Below are 19,506 nucleotides of genomic sequence, written 5' to 3'. Positions count from 1 at the left end.
AGCAGAAGAACCTCTTGGTAAGACAGCTACCTGTGTTTAAAACAGGCATGTTTTTTGTGGTTACACACTGTGCAGCTGACCCGGGAGGGAATGGGATCATTCGTCAGACTGCATTTAGGTCTACAAGCATTAGGTCTACCCCACTAGGTCGACTGGCAGGAAGGTCGACCTGACTTAAGGTCGACATGGGCCAAGGTCGACATGACTTAAGGTCGAATTTGCATAAAGGTCGACATGAGGAAGGTCGACTGGTCATAAGGTCGACATGGGTTTTTCACTGTTTTTTTATCCTAATGTCGACACAGTCGACATGGACACAGTTGGCAATGAGAATCGGACCCTCGCATCGCTCGCTTCGCTCGCAATGCTTCGGGCACGGTGCCTCGCTGCGCTCGGCACACTATTTTATTCTCCCACCACGCCCTAGTGGATGGTAGGGCATTAAATACCGCCTGTCGGCACATGTCGGCTCAAAAAACAGTGAAAAACCCATGTCGACCTTATGGCCAGTCGACCTTCCTCATGTCGACCTTTATGCAAATTCGACCTTAAGTCATGTCGACCTTGGCCCATGTCGACCTTAAGTCAGGTCGACCTTCCTGCCAGTCGACCTAGTGGGGTAGACCTAATGACTGTAGACCTAAGTTCATTCTAATAGATGACCGCATCCCCCCGGGAGCCAGGAAGGGTTCATTGGAGTTTGTCTCGAGTACTGGTTAGCTTGTGCAAACCTCCCCAGTTGGTGCCTGTAGTGGAATAACAGGGCAACTTGGAGTTGTTAGGAGTGTATAAAAGGCAGCAAGCCTAAAAGGGACACTGTACCATTAAAAAATGTTTGCTGAATTGTGTTAAGTAGCCAGCAAAACAGGTGGGTGTCGGCTTAGTGTGTTGGTCGAGTCTTGCGCAGTATATTAAGCCTCCTAAGGTTGCCCTTAAAAGGGAAGTGCAGGGCAATATGGAGGAATTTCTTAAATGTTTGCTGAACTGGAAAGTGGGCAGCAAACTCAGGTCCAGCTGCTGCATGAAGAGCTAAATGAGATGATATAAGGGGGACAGGAGTGGGAGAGGCTTCTGAAGCTGCATTTTTGAGTGTACGGCCACACGTTTGGGATAGCATGCAGATGAATAGTCTGACAGGCTGGATTACTGTTTAAAAGGGGAGTCACAGAGAGCCTATGTAGATATGACTGTGACTGAGTCATGTTCCTACCATGGGCCCTTCAAGCTGACCCACAGATATTTGCAGAGCTGGCAGTAGTGATTGAGTGGCACCAGACTCTGGGAAGATTGCATAAATCCAGGTCAGGATTTTTGCCAGTAGCAAAGCCCAGAACACAGGTCCCAGTGGTTAAGCCAAAGGCATTGCCTCCTATTGTATGCTTTGAATGTGGCAAGCCTGGTCATGTATGGTAGGACTGCCCAAAACTGAGAGAGCTGATGGACTGCAGCACGGGAAAAGCGGCTCAGCAGATAGTCAGCATGGCTGCTGCGGGGGTATCCCAGGAAGAGTCCACCCAGTTCCGGATGATGGTGCAGTTGGAAGGCTGGGATAACTGATAATTTTGATATTGTTTATGTTTATTTATCAAGTTGTCTAGTAACGCCGCTATCAACTCCCATTGTGCCTTACATGATATCTGTGAGCCTATCAGCTGACTGGAGGCTGGCGTTGTATCCTCCGTCACTCCCTGGAGACGTAATGAGTGAGGTTAACATCATTCTCCGTTTCCATGGTGAGGCGGGGAACGGACTTCAGTCTTCTGGATACCATTATTGGCACGCTGTTTGCTGTGGGACAGAGGAGTTCAGGTCTTGCTGATTAATGTAGGGGGTGGGGTAAATGTATGCTATTTATGTGATTTTTGTACCGGTGTACGTCGGACCCAATAAAGGCTTTTTATACCTAAACAAATTCTGGTGAGTGCTGCTCTATTGGCAAACTACTATATTGGAGGGAAACCGTCCTAGAAACGATATGGAAGAAGCACACAATGAGCATAAATTCAGTAGATTTTACTACAAGTAAAAGGCTCACATACACATAAATTTGAAGTAGAAAACATTGGCAACAATCACCACATTGATATAGTGATACAGTGATACCCGGGCAGCCACTGCTGTTCAGGAGAAGCGGACAAATGCTGTTAGCACAAGCAATCACTAGAGCTGGACAGGTCAGAGATGGCTTTAGCATCACTCTGGAAAACACGGCCTAAACGCATTTTTTCACAGGGACTGTGTCGCGATATTCTCACCATCACCTTCCCTTCTGTTCTTGTATTCTTACTATTTTTTCACTATATGTTGTAAATAATAGTTATTGTAGCATGACTTCAATCCTTTTCATTAACTATTTTATTGTAACTGATTCAACATTCATGTATGTTTGCAGATGATATGCCCCTGATGAAGTCCTTTACAGACAGAACGCATTGAGTATTTCTGCTATGCAATTCTGATTGAAGAACTATCAGCAGTTTGATTTGTGCCAATCTTTGGAAGAACCTTTTCAATAAACATATTTGTATGAGATGAAATCTTCCTCTGCTTCATTCAATGTTGGAATGTAGAATATACTCAAATTGAGAGAACAAACTACACTAACAAATCTATTTATTTATAGGCGCCATCAAACTATTGTTTTGTGTATATATATATATATATATATATATATATATATATAGTTTGATTTGTAGGACCGGCACTCCACGCTGAATGGTTTACTTACACCGGTGCCTTCACAGCTTCACAGCTTAGTGAAGCGATAATACCAGGAATTTGGGGTGCGGCACTCGGTTATAATGCTGGAAATCACGACAGTACAGTGTCGATTAAATCAACGTTTCAGTGCTCTTTAATGTCGGCACTATCGTCAGGATAAGTGAAAAACAGTACATACAGGTCTTATATACATCACCCATGTGCAGAAAGAAGGAGGAGGAAGCACGCCGCACGTCAGGGCTGTCCGTCAATTGCTGATGACGTAATGCGGGTCAAACCTCCTGATTTCGTGAAAAAACCATCACCAAACTGAAAGAATAATAAAGAAAGATACATAAGTTGCAATATAAAGTGCAAATGCATAAGAAACATGATACATTGTTATAAAGTGCATATAATAAATAAAACAGAATGTTACAATATGAAACACAGTAATTGGGTAACGTCTAGGGAAGAGACGCTAAAAAGCAGCAAATGACAAATATTCATTTAACCCCCTCGGGGAGATTACATCGAGACGATGAATCCATTCGGCTTCTCTCTTGAGTAATAATCGACCCCGGTCGCCACCTCGAATAGGTTTGGCGATCTGGTCGATCATACGGTATCTCAAGCTGCTCAGCGGATGATTGTTTTCAAAGAAATGCCGGGCCACCGGCTGATCGCTGCGTTTATTGATTAACGCAGCTTTGATGGTGGAACGGTGGCCAGCCATCCTATCTTTGAATTTACATTGGGTTTTTCCAATATAAGTTAAGCCACAAGGGCACAAAATTTGATAAACCACGTAAGTACTGTTACAGGTCAAATGTTGTCTAATGGAAATCTTTTTTCCTGAGTGCGGGTGGTTAAAGCTGTCACCCGTAAGCATGTATTGGCAGGTGACACATGAGCACTTAAAACAGCCTGGTTTAAAGGTTAAAAAATGACTAGTAGAGACTCTTTGGGTAATGTCAGATTTAACCAATATGTCCCGTAAATTAGGACCGCGTGAATAACAAGGCATGAGTGTGGTACTGGTAAAGGGTAATTGTGTATCAGTCTGAACTATTGGCCATTGTTGTTTGGCTATTTTTTGCATGTTTTCAGATTTAACATTGTATTTATTGACCCAAGGTAGACGTTGCCGAGATGTTGACACATCCTTGATGGCCGGCACAAGCAGTGATTGGCGATCAAGTTTAAGGACCCTATTTTTAGTGTTGACAAGGAACTGTCTATCATATCCTCTGGAAACAAAGCAATTAATCAAGTCATCAAGTTGTTTGATGGCCATGGATATATCAGAATTGATCCGTCTGACGCGGATCATCTGGGAATAGGGAAGTCCCATTTTTAATGGTACAGGGTGGCAACTATTTACATGCAGACCCGTATTGCGGTCTGTGGGCTTGTGATACACACTGGTGGAAAAACACCCCATTTCTTTGCGTACTACCACATCCAAGAAATCGATGCAATTTTGATTCATGCGGATAGTGAATTTAACCGGGCAGTTGGTGGAGTTGTGCTGATTAATGAAATCAACGAATTGTTGTTCACTTCCTTGCCAAGTAATAAACAGGTCGTCTATATATCTTTTATATGATGAAATATTATTACTAATGGTGCTATTTTCAAAAAATACATTTTCTTCTATGTAGAACATATAGATGTTAGCCAGGGCAGGTGCCACTGACGAACCCATAGAGCAACCGCTGCACTGCAAGAAAAATGCCCCATTGAACAGAAAAAAATTCTTTGTTAGAATGAATTCAAGCAACAGGATGAAAAAATTGATATAATACATTTCAAAGATACCGCTCTCAATCATAAAACGTCTCACAGCTGCACAACCTCCTTCATGCGGTATAACTGTGTACAGGCTGACAACATCTGCACAAATCAGCCATGTCTCGTCTGTGAGGTTGGAAATGCTGGTGAGGTGGTTCAAGAAATTTGTAGTGTCCAAAAGAAAGTTCTTGTGCTTTTGAATAAGTGGCTGTAATATCGAGTCCAGGTAAATGGAGGACAGCTGTAAAAGGGATCCTCTAGCAGATGTTATCGGGCGTCCTGGGGGCGGGTTGATGCCTTTGTGGACTTTTGGGAGTGTGTAAAACACAGGAGTGATAGGGAATTCAGGACACAAGGCTGTAGCAAGATCTTGCGAGATGGCTCCCATGTCGACACCCTGTGTCAACAAGTTCTTTAATTCCAATTTAAATACTGGCGTTGGATCTTTATCAAGTATTTTATAAGTAGAAACATCTTTAAGTTGGCGCATTGCTTCTGAAACGTAGTCACTACGATCCTGCAGGACAATGGCCCCTCCCTTGTCGGCAGGTCGTATGATTAATTCTGTATTATTAGATAAAGATTTTATAGCTTCTTTCTCTGATGGTGTCAGATTCGGGTGGTATATCTGAGTAGTGTTAATAGCTGCTGATGTTTCTTTATCCAAACGACGCGAAAAAGTCTTGAGACTAGGGTTATTTGACATGGGGTCAAAATGCGATCTAGGCATCAATTTGCGAATTTTCTGAGGTATGTCAGAAACAACAGTTTTAGGGCTGGTGGAGGGGGGATTCTTGCTAAAATGTTCTTTTAAACGAAGATTTCTATGGAGGTGATACTTTTCAACTTGCCATGAGAAATCATCGAATTGGCAGGTTGGCACAAACGACAGTCCCTTAGATAATAACAAAGATTCAGAAGGTGATAAATCATAAGATGAAAGATTGATAATTACTTCCTCTGTTTTGTGCGTTGTACCGGTGGTTTCTTTCCTCTGCCTTTTGCATTGGCCTCCCCTCCGCGTTCTTGTGCCGTGGGTGGTGGATATTTTGATCTTGTTTTTACCCCTAAAGGGACAGACTTGCGGGATGATGCTTCAGTTTCACTACCTGTGCTGATAGGGTCAACAGAAGAATCTGTATCAAACTGATTGCGATTATGTCGTCTGAAAAAAAGGTCGACGCTGTTGCCCATTGTTTCGTCCTCCGGATAACCACTGATACACTTTGTGTTGGTCGTAGTCATTGGTGACTTTGTTGAGTTTTTCTTTCTTGAATTGCAGTAATTCCCGTTTATAGTTGACGAGCTGCCCGCTCAATTTATTGATCCAATCCCCTTCTGCATCTTTAGTGAAGGCGGCTAAGTGCTTGGTTTCCATTTCGGTAATCTTGGTTTTTATATTAGCACCTTCCTTCCTTGACTGCTCGATAACTAAAAGCATTAAATCGAATGAGCATTTATTTAAAATGCCCACCCATTTTTTGCAGAACAATGGGTCATAACGACCTATGGTGGGGCAATTTTTCATTCTAAATCCCCTAGGGATCATTTTTGAGCGGTAATAATCGCTTAAGCAAATAAACGCAGCGATCAGCCGGTGGCCCGGCATTTCTTTGAAAACAATCATCCGCTGAGCAGCTTGAGATACCGTATGATCGACCAGATCGCCAAACCTATTCGAGGTGGCGACCGGGGTCGATTATTACTCAAGAGAGAAGCCGAATGGATTCATCGTCTCGATGTAATCTCCCCGAGGGGGTTAAATGAATATTTGTCATTTGCTGCTTTTTAGCGTCTCTTCCCTAGACGTTACCCAATTACTGTGTTTCATATTGTAACATTCTGTTTTATTTATTATATGCACTTTATAACAATGTATCATGTTTCTTATGCATTTGCACTTTATATTGCAACTTATGTATCTTTCTTTATTATTCTTTCAGTTTGGTGATGGTTTTTTCACGAAATCAGGAGGTTTGACCCGCATTACGTCATCAGCAATTGACGGACAGCCCTGACGTGCGGCGTGCTTCCTCCTCCTTCTTTCTGCACATGGGTGATGTATATAAGACCTGTATGTACTGTTTTTCACTTATCCTGACGATAGTGCCGACATTAAAGAGCACTGAAACGTTGATTTAATCGACACTGTACTGTCGTGATTTCCAGCATTATAACCGAGTGCCGCACCCCAAATTCCTGGTATTATCGCTTCACTAAGCTGTGAAGCTGTGAAGGCACCGGTGTAAGTAAACCATTCAGCGTGGAGTGCCGGTCCTACAAATCAAACTACTTCGTTCCGGCAACGGTTCTGACAAGGCACCTGCTCTCCTGTAATACGGACATCGTACCCGTGGGATCATCCACCACTGTTGAGTCCACACCCAGCACGGACTCCTAGCACGTTCACGTACACCAGAAGGATTACAAATTTGAAACATGGCCGAGGGTTTTACTACGGACATTGAACTTCCATTCAACCCTTCCCTATTCTCAGCGGGAGATATCTTTAGCTATACTGATACTGAAGCTGATAATATTCTGGACAAAGAGGCCGTCACCGACCTACCTGAATCCACTTCATTGGATATCATTTACCGTGACCTCCTGCGTTTGAAAAAACGCGAAATTGATTTTCAGCTCCACAGTATTTGCTTAAGCGATTATTACCGCTCAAAAATGATCCCTAGGGGATTTAGAATGAAAAATTGCCCCACCATAGGTCGTTATGACCCATTGTTCTGCAAAAAATGGGTGGGCATTTTAAATAAATGCTCATTCGATTTAATGCTTTTAGTTATCGAGCAGTCAAGGAAGGAAGGTGCTAATATAAAAACCAAGATTACCGAAATGGAAACCAAGCACTTAGCCGCCTTCACTAAAGATGCAGAAGGGGATTGGATCAATAAATTGAGCGGGCAGCTCGTCAACTATAAACGGGAATTACTGCAATTCAAGAAAGAAAAACTCAACAAAGTCACCAATGACTACGACCAACACAAAGTGTATCAGTGGTTATCCGGAGGACGAAACAATGGGCAACAGCGTCGACCTTTTTTTCAGACGACATAATCGCAATCAGTTTGATACAGATTCTTCTGTTGACCCTATCAGCACAGGTAGTGAAACTGAAGCATCATCCCGCAAGTCTGTCCCTTTAGGGGTAAAAACAAGATCAAAATATCCACCACCCACGGCACAAGAACGCGGAGGGGAGGCCAATGCAAAAGGCAGAGGAAAGAAACCACCGGTACAACGCACAAAACAGAGGAAGTAATTATCAATCTTTCATCTTATGATTTATCACCTTCTGAATCTTTGTTATTATCTAAGGGACTGTCGTTTGTGCCAACCTGCCAATTCGATGATTTCTCATGGCAAGTTGAAAAGTATCACCTCCATAGAAATCTTCGTTTAAAAGAACATTTTAGCAAGAATCCCCCCTCCACCAGCCCTAAAACTGTTGTTTCTGACATACCTCAGAAAATTCGCAAATTGATGCCTAGATCGCATTTTGACCCCATGTCAAATAACCCTAGTCTCAAGACTTTTTCGCGTCGTTTGGATAAAGAAACATCAGCAGCTATTAACACTACTCAGATATACCACCCGAATCTGACACCATCAGAGAAAGAAGCTATGAAATCTTTATCTAATAATACAGAATTAATCATACGACCTGCCGACAAGGGAGGGGCCATTGTCCTGCAGGATCGTAGTGACTACGTTTCAGAAGCAATGCGCCAACTTAAAGATGTTTCTACTTATAAAATACTTGATAAAGATCCAACGCCAGTATTTAAATTGGAATTAAAGAACTTGTTGACACAGGGTGTCGACATGGGAGCCATCTCGCAAGATCTTGCTACAGCCTTGTGTCCTGAATTCCCTATCACTCCTGTGTTTTACACACTCCCAAAAGTCCACAAAGGCATCAACCCGCCCCCAGGACGCCCGATAACATCTGCTAGAGGATCCCTTTTACAGCTGTCCTCCATTTACCTGGACTCGATATTACAGCCACTTATTCAAAAGCACAAGAACTTTCTTTTGGACACTACAAATTTCTTGAACCACCTCACCAGCATTTCCAACCTCACAGACGAGACATGGCTGATTTGTGCAGATGTTGTCAGCCTGTACACAGTTATACCGCATGAAGGAGGTTGTGCAGCTGTGAGACGTTTTATGATTGAGAGCGGTATCTTTGAAATGTATTATATCAATTTTTTCATCCTGTTGCTTGAATTCATTCTAACAAAGAATTTTTTTCTGTTCAATGGGGCATTTTTCTTGCAGTGCAGCGGTTGCTCTATGGGTTCGTCAGTGGCACCTGCCCTGGCTAACATCTATATGTTCTACATAGAAGAAAATGTATTTTTTGAAAATAGCACCATTAGTAATAATATTTCGTCATATAAAAGATATATAGACGACCTGTTTATTACTTGGCAAGGAAGTGAACAACAATTCGTTGATTTCATTAATCAGCACAACTCCACCAACTGCCCGGTTAAATTCACTATCCGCATGAATCAAAATTGCATCGATTTCTTGGATGTGGTAGTACGCAAAGAAATGGGGTGTTTTTCCACCAGTGTGTATCACAAGCCCACAGACCGCAATACGGGTCTGCATGTAAATAGTTGCCACCCTGTACCATTAAAAATGGGACTTCCCTATTCCCAGATGATCCGCGTCAGACGGATCAATTCTGATATATCCATGGCCATCAAACAACTTGATGACTTGATTAATTGCTTTGTTTCCAGAGGATATGATAGACAGTTCCTTGTCAACACTAAAAATAGGGTCCTTAAACTTGATCGCCAATCACTGCTTGTGCCGGCCATCAAGGATGTGTCAACATCTCGGCAACGTCTACCTTGGGTCAATAAATACAATGTTAAATCTGAAAACATGCAAAAAATAGCCAAACAACAATGGCCAATAGTTCAGACTGATACACAATTACCCTTTACCAGTACCACACTCATGCCTTGTTATTCACGCGGTCCTAATTTACGGGACATATTGGTTAAATCTGACATTACCCAAAGAGTCTCTACTAGTCATTTTTTAACCTTTAAACCAGGCTGTTTTAAGTGCTCATGTGTCACCTGCCAATACATGCTTACGGGTGACAGCTTTAACCACCCGCACTCAGGAAAAAAGATTTCCATTAGACAACATTTGACCTGTAACAGTACTTACGTGGTTTATCAAATTTTGTGCCCTTGTGGCTTAACTTATATTGGAAAAACCCAATGTAAATTCAAAGATAGGATGGCTGGCCACCGTTCCACCATCAAAGCTGCGTTAATCAATAAACGCAGCGATCAGCCGGTGGCCCGGCATTTCTTTGAAAACAATTATCCCCTGAGCAGCTTGAGATACCGTATGATCGACCAGATCGCCAAACCTATTCGAGGTGGCGACCGGGGTCGATTATTACTCAAGAGAGAAGCCGAATGGATTAATCGTCTCGATGTAATCTCCCCGAGGGGGTTAAATGAATATTTGTCATTTGCTGCTTTTTAGCGTCTCTTCCCTAGACGTTACCCAATTACTGTGTTTTATATTGTAACATTCTGTTTTATTTATTATATGCACTTTATAACAATGTATCATGTTTCTTATGCATTTGCACTTTATATTGCAACTTATGTATCTTTCTTTATTATTCTTTCAGTTTGGTGATGGTTTTTTCACGAAATCAGGAGGTTTGACCCGCATTACGTCATCAGCAATTGACGGACAGCCCTGACGTGCGGCGTGCTTCCTCCTCCTTCTTTCTGCACATGGGTGATGTATATAAGACCTGTATGTACTGTTTTTCACTTATCCTGACGATAGTGCCGACATTAAAGAGCACTGAAACGTTGATTTAATCGACACTGTACTGTCGTGATTTCCAGCATTATAACCGAGTGCCGCACCCCAAATTCCTGGTATATATATATATATACACAAACACAGGAAAGATATTGGGGAAATATATTAACCCTTTGAGTGCTAAGGGAATTTGTCAATATAGGTGTGAAAATATAATCTATTTTTACAAAACATTTTTTATTTTAATTTATATAACAAATGGAAGCGATGCTGGCATTTATAGCAGATATTTTACGCATTTCTCACAGAGATGTTGGCACTTAAAGGGTTAATATAATTCAAAAGTTACAGTATATAAGAGAGAAAATAATCTAATTGAAATAAAATACATTTTTTATATTTGAGGATTAATCTTGGCCACAGTTACAGATAAACAGGTCACTAACTGATTCATTTCTTATGTATAATAATGAACGTTATGTGCTTTGAGGCAGAGGATAATTATACTCCTGGGTTATTGAACGTATTATAAATAAGGAACAGGAATCACATAGAGGAGATGCTTTATAAATCCTGTATCTCCAGAACACAGACACGAAGCTCCAAAGAAAAGGACACATATGGATATTTCAATTAACATTCAAATAAAAGATTTATTCTTCTTGATAGTGATGAAGATGAAGTAAATATTTCTGATGACAGGTATTTGGTTCTGGTTTGTTTTTTCAGCTCACTAAAATATATTTTTGGATATAAATAATGATCAAACCTCATTGCTTTTTTAAATGATTATTTCATTACTAATTAGTAAGTATTCATACTGTACTGCGAATGTCTACATATACCATATAAAATAATAATAAATTAAAAAAGACTTTATTAAAGAAGAATCAAGTCCGTGATAAATATTCCATAGTTTAAATTTATTTTTCAAAGAAAACCTTAGAAAATTCTATAGGATTAAAAGTATTTCTGAAAAAAAAAAACAACAACAACTTTGGACTGGCCATGCTCCATTATGGCCTGAAGATGCTGTGGTCATGTTTCATACTACATGTGACATTACTACTACTGAACCTTGTAGACTTTCCCTTCATATGTATCTATGTGTCCACTTAGTCCTCCAGTTTGAGTTTGCTTAATTCATGTTGGCATTGTGACAATAATTTGGTTTAGTATTTCTTTTATCACTTCTTTTCCTTAATGTTTCATTTTTTTAGAATTTTCAAAAACATTGTTTAAAAATATATTTATGCAATTAAATTGCGTGCATTTTAATTTTCTACTGGCTTTTAGCAAAAAAATCTAAATTTGGACAATTAGTTTTTTCTTGATATGCACGTTTAATGGAAGTCCACCTCTATTACTCTCTAAGATAATATGACCAAGATCAGGTCAATTGTAAAAAAAATAGTAAAAACAAATTATGCAATTTTAAAGATATTTTTATTAAATAGATTACTCATCAAACCATTGGTCAGTATTTATCTACTTTTATTTCATCACAGTATTTTCTTATTTTTTAACATTGTATGTACCAGTGATGTCTACCCTTGACACTGCAGATGTTGTTGAACTACACATCCCGGCATGCCCTGCTAAAGTTTTAGCATGGCCAAATAGTAAAACTGTAGCAAGGTACTGTATGTTGGAATGTGTAGTTCAACAACAGCTGGAGTGTAAAGGGTAGCCATCACTGGTATAGACTGTTATCAATACAATTTGGTCTAGGTATGAATTTCAATATTTTTCCAATCTAACTTATTATGAATTTTTTGAGATATGAGCTACAGTAAAACATGTAATACTCACAAAAGGCTTTTTTATGACAGACTTAAAAGGTACATTTTTTGGTCCTATCAATCCACCTATCCAGAATTCTCTGTGACACTGGTTGCATACTGGTTTTATGTTGCAATTAATTTTATTTTACGATGATCCATTTTGCTTTTTCTCCCATCTCGAGAAATAAATTGATATGGAAATCACGAACAAGACCGAAGTGAAGATCTTTGTGTTTTCTGGACTAACTGACAATGACAAACTTGCACCATTCCTCTTTATACTGTTCTTACACATTTATATGGTGACCCTACTGGCAAATGTTGGCATTATTGCAATTATCTATAGCGGCACAACCCTCCATACCCCGATGTACTTCTTCCTGAGCTATCTCTCTCTGTTGGACATATTTTATTCATCAGTGATAACTCCTAAGATGATGCAGGACCTAATTTCTGTAAGTAAGACCATCTCATTCAATGGCTGCGCCCTACAGTTTTATTTCATTTCTGCCTTAGGATCTAGTGAGTGTATTCTTCTCTCCAACATGGCGTATGACCGATACGCTGCTATCTGCCAACCGCTCCACTATGTGTCAATAATGACTAAGAAGAAATGTTTATCTCTTGTTCTCCTTGTCACCTCCAGTGGCTTCCTGCAGTCATCAGTGCAGACCAGCTGTGTGTTCAGTCTCCGGTTCTGTAGGTCAAACCTTATAGACCATTTCTACTGTCACACACCTTCTCTCTACAAACTCTCCTGCTCTGACACGTTCTCCTGTGACATAATAACTGTTTTTATTGTTAGTGCTATTAGCACAGGTACAGAATATATGTTAGTTTTAGTGCTGCGCTCCGCCCTTTCTTACGGTTGTAAGGAATATAATGGAATACACGATCAAATGATAAATAAACTTGAAATGTTGATTTATATAAAATGAAGCTTTACTGGTTGATAAATGCCGCTAATTGCTAATACAATGATTCAATTAGTCAAATAAGTAAAAATAAATAAATTAAGTGAAAAAATGAATGAAATAAAAATAAAAATAAATAAAACAAAACAAAACAAAAGCAAGAAACAAAACCAAAACCACAATCAAAACAATTAGTAAGGATCAGTGACTCGATATTGAAACAGAGTTTGATTCCCACTGCAATGTCCTGCTCAAGATTTCTGTGTGTTATTTGCACAATCACAGAAAGATGATTAGATGAAAAAATAGTAGTAGGTATACCAAAATAAAAATCAAGATACAAGATCAGAGTCGTGAATGTTGGTGTGTATCCACGTTACCGGTGGCTTGTGCGCGCCGGGTCGATCCTGATAAAAATGATCTGGCTAATGTTAATGTGTCAGACAACGGCGTCCCGTTCGCTGACAGAGTCTAATGATGTACACAGTCCTTTAAATGATGAGTCTTCAGGTACCTCTTTTACATTGGTGGTCAGCGGCGCCCGGTTTTCGGGGGAAAGTGTCTGCTTTCTGTCACAGGTTGCCCGGACTTCTGGAGACTCTTTACAGTGGGATCGCTTGCACACGGGGCTGCGCGTTAACACTGCACCCTTGTGCTGCTGTGCCCTCACTGTGAAGTCTCCCTGTCTCGGAGGTTTGCAGGACACTGTCACGGATACCGATGTGGTCCGCGGCTGTGCCTGCTTCACCTCTCTACGGGTTCCCTGCACCAGTCGGCTCTCCTCTCCCCGTACTCACCTCTGCTTGCTGCGGTCTTGGTCCCACGATGTAACCGACGTGTGCACGCGCCGGCTGTCAGCGTCTCTGCTTCCAGAAGTCCTGCCGTCTCAGTTTTTTAGCGGGATGTGTGTACTTAATGTTGGGTCAGTTGTTGCTCCAACGCGTTTCAGCTACCTTGTAGCCTTCTTCTAGGGAGAAGGCTACAAGGTAGCTGAAACGCGTTGGAGCAACAACTGACCCAACATTAAGTACACACATCCCACTAAAAAACTGAGACGGCAGGACTTCTGGAAGCAGAGACGCTGACAGCCGGCGCGTGCACACGTCGGTTACATCGTGGGACCAAGACCGCAGCAAGCAGAGGTGAGTACGGGGAGAGGAGAGCCGACTGGTGCAGGGAACCCGTAGAGAGGTGAAGCAGGCACAGCCGCGGACCACATCGGTATCCGTGACAGTGTCCTGCAAACCTCCGAGACAGGGAGACTTCACAGTGAGGGCACCGCAGCACAAGGGTGCAGTGTTAACGCGCAGCCCCGTGTGCAAGCGATCCCACTGTAAAGAGTCTCCAGAAGTCCGGGCAACCTGTGACAGAAAGCAGACACTTTCCCCCGAAAACCGGGCGCCGCTGACCACCAATGTAAAAGAGGTACCTGAAGACTCATCATTTAAAGGACTGTGTACATCATTAGACTCTGTCAGCGAACGGGACGCCGTTGTCTGACACATTAACATTAGCCAGATCATTTTTATCAGGATCGACCCGGCGCGCACAAGCCACCGGTAACGTGGATACACACCAACATTCACGACTCTGATCTTGTATCTTGATTTTTATTTTGGTATACCTACTACTATTTTTTCATCTAATCATCTTTCTGTGATTGTGCAAATAACACACAGAAATCTCGAGCAGGACATTGCAGTGGGAATCAAACTCTGTTTCAATATCGAGTCACTGATCCTTACTAATTGTTTTGATTGTGGTTTTGGTTTTGTTTCTTGCTTTTGTTTTGTTTTGTTTTATTTTTATTTTTATTTCATTCATTTTTTCACTTAATTTATTTATTTTTACTTATTTGACTAATTGAATCATTGTATTAGCAATTAGCGGCATTTATCAACCAGTAAAGCTTCATTTTATATAAATCAACATTTCAAGTTTATTTATCATTTGATCGTGTATTCCATTATATTCCTTACAACCGTAAGAAAGGGCGGAGCGCAGCACTAAAACTAACATATATTCTGAAACTAAATCCAACGGATTAGTCATCCGTTAAGTGCGGCAGCTAGCCCAAGAATTCAGTGCGCAGGTACAACCCCCATTATTAGTATTAGCACAGGTAGTTTGATGAGTATCCTGGTCTCCTACATGCTGATTGTTTCTTCCATTTTACATATTAAATCTGCTGAGGGCCGCCAGAAAGCTTTCAGCACCTGCTCCTCACATCTCATGTGCACCTGCATCCTTTTTGGGACAGTTATGTTATCTTACCTACACTCTCCTTCCAGTGACTTTGAGAATCTCGACAAAATTGCCTCTGTCCTTTATACAGTGGTGACACCAATGCTGAACCCACTGATATACAGCCTGAGGAACCAGCAGGTTAAACAGGTTGTTATGCAGGCAGTGCATTATATTCACTGTAGATATTGCTTTTCCAAAAACTAAGGTTCATGGCGAGGTTCTCCTTCTCATACGTAGCCAGTAAAATACAAATATGTATAACCTCCCCATCGTTTGAGGTAAGAGATTTTATGGTCAACACAGAATGTAATGCATTACAGTAATAGTGAATGTAAATGCTATGTAGAATAGGTAGTACAACAGCAAATATGAATGAGCACTGCTAGTTACAGACAGCCACTGAAAAGACTGTTGGTATATCGACTCAGGTTCTGTCATTTCCACTGGATGTCTGTTTACATAGCACAAAGGAACTTGTATTGGAAAACATCTGCGTCTGCTACATTGTAGCATATCGTATATTGGGCCTGTGTCAGGGTTAAATACAAATGCCAACTCTTTCTCAAATGTGCAAAACCATGCTGCACTGCAGGTGGGGCAGATGTAACATGTGCACAGAGAGTTAAGCTGGGTACACATATGTACAATTTAATTTTTCTTGCGACCGTTCGATCGACCGAATACACGTTCGGCCGTCCAAAACATACGACCGTTCTGCGCGTACACATATGTACAATTTTACTTGCGACGTCCGATGTACTCCCGTCCAAACAATCGCAAGAAGAAGTATATGAGAGACCCTGTAACCCTTTGCCTGCTGTTTTAACTAATGTGTGTTTAATGCCTCCACTGCCCAACACTTTAGAGGCATCACTTTAAGACATTAATCAATGTTGAAGTTTTAATAGTGTGTTATGGTGCCCTGCAAAGAGCTTCCAGCACACTCTATTAAAACTTCAACATTGATTAATGTCTTAAAGTGATGCCTCTAAAGTGTTGGGCAGTGAGGCATTAAACATACATAAGTTAAAACAGCAGGCAAAGGGTTACAGGGTCTCTCATAATGCAGCATACCACCGTGCTTTGTCAAACTGTCAAGCATATCGATCGAACGTGCGTACACACTTCACTTTTGTTCCGATATGGAGCCGTCCTGTCGGATGAAATATTAAGCAGCAAAGAACCTTCGACCGACCGACCGTGGACGGCCAAGAGCGTTTTTGGCCGTTTATCGATCGCACAGCAGCAATTGGGACAGCGTACACACCTATACAATCGAACGGCCGTTTGCCCCCAGATTGGAAGAACGGCCCGACGATTGTATATATGTGTACCTAGCTTTAGATTTGGGTGGGATGTGTTCAAACTGATATCTATATTGCAGTATAAAAATAAAGCAGCCAGTAATAATATTCTAAATCTTCCAACTATATATGTGTGTGTGTATACCCTTGCCCACTCCTTTTTTCCTCCCTTATTTTCCCCCCTTTTATAAACTAGAAGATATTTTTGTACTGGCTGAGTCAATGCCCTTCATTTGCTGGATCTTCTTCTATCTCACTTCTTCTATAAAGACTGGAATCACACCATCTATCCCATTTACTATGTTCTTGTGTGGAACATATACTTCTCATGTTAGATCACGTCTTTCACTAGAATTCTCCATTTGATTATTTCTGGTTGTTTTACTGAGAACCAGGTACGTGCTATCACCCCTTTTGCTAGAATAATCAAACTAATAATATACGAGTATAGTTGTACTACATTGCCTCCTCCTATTCCTAGTCCAAATAGGCATACCCCTAGGGCCTGGCTGTGTAATATTTGGCACTGTGATCCTAACATCATTCCATACCTCTTCCCAGAATGATTCTATCTTGGGACATTCCCATATTAGGTGCCAGAAGCCCGCCCCTCCTCTGTGCACTTTGGGCATCTAGTATTATCCATCAAGACAGCTCTAAAGAGCATCATCAGGGTGCCATATATTATGTGAAGAATGAAAAAATAAACTGGTTGATATCTGATACATGATGTAGCGTGGCTGGAAGATTAGTGGGTAACTGGTTACCGACTATGTGGGGGGGCGCAATTGATGTGAGGTGCTTCGCCAAGCTGCAGTGTGAATAGGGGGTGGTCAGCCTCCTTCTGGGTACAAGAAAAAAACACAAGGGGGTACACTGCGCTAACAATGGAAATAATGAAAATATGTGCCAATGGAGTGGAAATGTATCAAAATTTTAATACTAAAAACATGAAGCATTGCAAGTCATGGTAGAAAATGAATAAAATAAATGAAATAAAAAATTGGAACAATAAAAAAAGAGGGTTATTGAAAAAATAGTCCAGTTCATACGGTACCGTATTTAATGTAACCACTGGTGGCTGAATCCGTTCCTGTGTTTGTCTCTTGGTGAATATCTAGGTGAAGGAAATGTCCAGTGTGTCCAGAGATGCCCGCGGTAGGTATTTAATTGTGGAGTATTGCTCCCCCACTAAAAGTGGATAGCCTCCGTTCGGGTTAGGTCCTGGATGGGTCCTTATCAGAGACCACAACTGGTGTTCATGGTGGTAAATGGAGAAATGTGGAGCGGAGACTGGTCCGGATAAGGTCCAGAACTGGAAATACACCCTCTAGGTCCACCAACGTGTTTCGTCAAGTATTGGCTTTATCAAGGTGTCATGATGTAGCGTGTCTTAAGGAACCCAGTATACTTTTCCAGTTTTCCATTGATAATGGGCCTATATCAGTTTCTCACTTAATTTTTAGTTGATCTAACAATTCAGAGTTTTGGTTTGTGTTAATATTGGAGTATAGTTGCGATACCTGCCCAGATATCTAAAAAAGTGACTATTTGATATATTAAATTCACTTTGTAGTTGACTGAATAACTTTAACTGCCCATTACTATATAATTACCCTATCTCTGTTATACCCTTTTTTTGCCATATTTTATCAAGTTCAGTAAAAAATTTTATTAAACCAAATAGGGGATTCAGTTTCCAGTCCTATCCATTCTGATGCTGTGTGCTCATATCTCCAGACTAACACTAATTGACGAAGCATTGGGGGGATTCCATTTAGGGGAAATCCAGATAACAGGAATTGTACTGGGGACTCCCATAATCCCACCTGTTCCCTTAGGAGGGTGTGCATTGTCGGGTCTAGTTCCTTAACAACCCATTCATGTATAAAAGCCAGTTGTGATGCCATATAATAATTCCTAAGATTTGGAAGGGCACGATCTCCCTTTTCCTTTGGTTTATATAGGATTTTAATTGCCACTCGTGCCTGTTTATCCTTCCATGTGAAAGATGTTATCATTTTCTCTATTGCTGTTAATACTGGTTTAGGAATATATACAGGGGAGTTTTGCCATACATATAAATACTTTGGTTGTATGATCATCTTGAACATATTTATACGCCCTGTAACAGTTATAGGTAGTTTTTTCTATGTATGTATTTTTTATTTGAACCCAGCTGTAACTGGTTAAACATTTAATTCTACATATTTATTATTATTATTATTACTATAATTTTATTTATAGGACGCCACAAGTGTTTCGCAGCGCCGTACAAAGGAACAGTACAGGGAGACAAAACTTGGCATAACATTGAATAAATAACAAAAATACAGTACAAATAAAGAGCACCACAGTTCAATACACATTACAGCTTGGATATAAGTAGTGAGGACTCAATCAACATACAACTAGAGGCTTGAGGCCAATGATGGAGATGAGTATGCAGACGAAGATGGTCACTGAGTGTTTGAGTATAGGAGAGCTGTGAGTGAAATGTGAAGAGAAGTGGGCTTTGACAACAGGAGGGAAGAGGGCCCTGCTCGGAGGAGCTTACAATCTAGAAGGAAGGGGAGACAGACAGATTACAAGAGGTGCAAGCAAGTGGGTGGTGGCTAGATAGTAGGATGTAAACAGGCAAGGGGTCAGAGAACCAGCTAGTTTATGCAGTGTAAGGGTACGCTTTGATGAATAGGTGAGTTTTCAGTTCCCGTTTGAAGCTTTGCAAGGTCGGAGAGAGTCTAATGGAGCGAAGGATTGCGTTCCACAGCACGGGCAAAGTCCTGTACATTTATGCATATTTGGAGTTATCCAGATTCCCAAGTATTTAAACTTGAGCGTCCATTTCAGAGGATATAAATTTCGATGTCCCTCGGGTATTTTACCCGATATTGGGAGCATACTTGACTTGTCCCAATTAATCCGCAG

The 19,506-nt window shown here is 41.0% G+C and overlaps 1 protein-coding gene across 1 annotated transcript; it reads left to right on the top strand.

Moving 5' to 3' along the window:
- Positions 1-12,307: 12,307 nt before the first annotated feature.
- On the top strand, positions 12,308-13,051 carry LOC146073481 (olfactory receptor 5A1-like). The gene has a single exon (XM_083180662.1). The coding sequence runs from the start codon at positions 12,308-12,310 to the stop codon at positions 13,049-13,051; it is 744 nt and encodes a 247-aa protein (XP_083036788.1).
- The last annotated feature ends 6,455 nt before the right edge of the window (positions 13,052-19,506 follow it).

The sequence above is a fragment of the Crinia signifera genome, chromosome 4 (genome assembly GCF_055691185.1).
Source record: "Crinia signifera chromosome 4, ASM5569118v1, whole genome shotgun sequence".
In the NCBI taxonomy this organism is placed as follows: domain Eukaryota; kingdom Metazoa; phylum Chordata; class Amphibia; order Anura; family Myobatrachidae; genus Crinia; species Crinia signifera.
This window is presented reverse-complemented; position numbering and strand designations above follow the sequence as displayed.

Coding starts and splice junctions, on each gene's coding strand:
- LOC146073481 (XM_083180662.1), top strand. CDS start 12,308: ATGGAAATCACGAACAAGACCGAAGTGAAGATCTTTGTGTTTTCTGGA.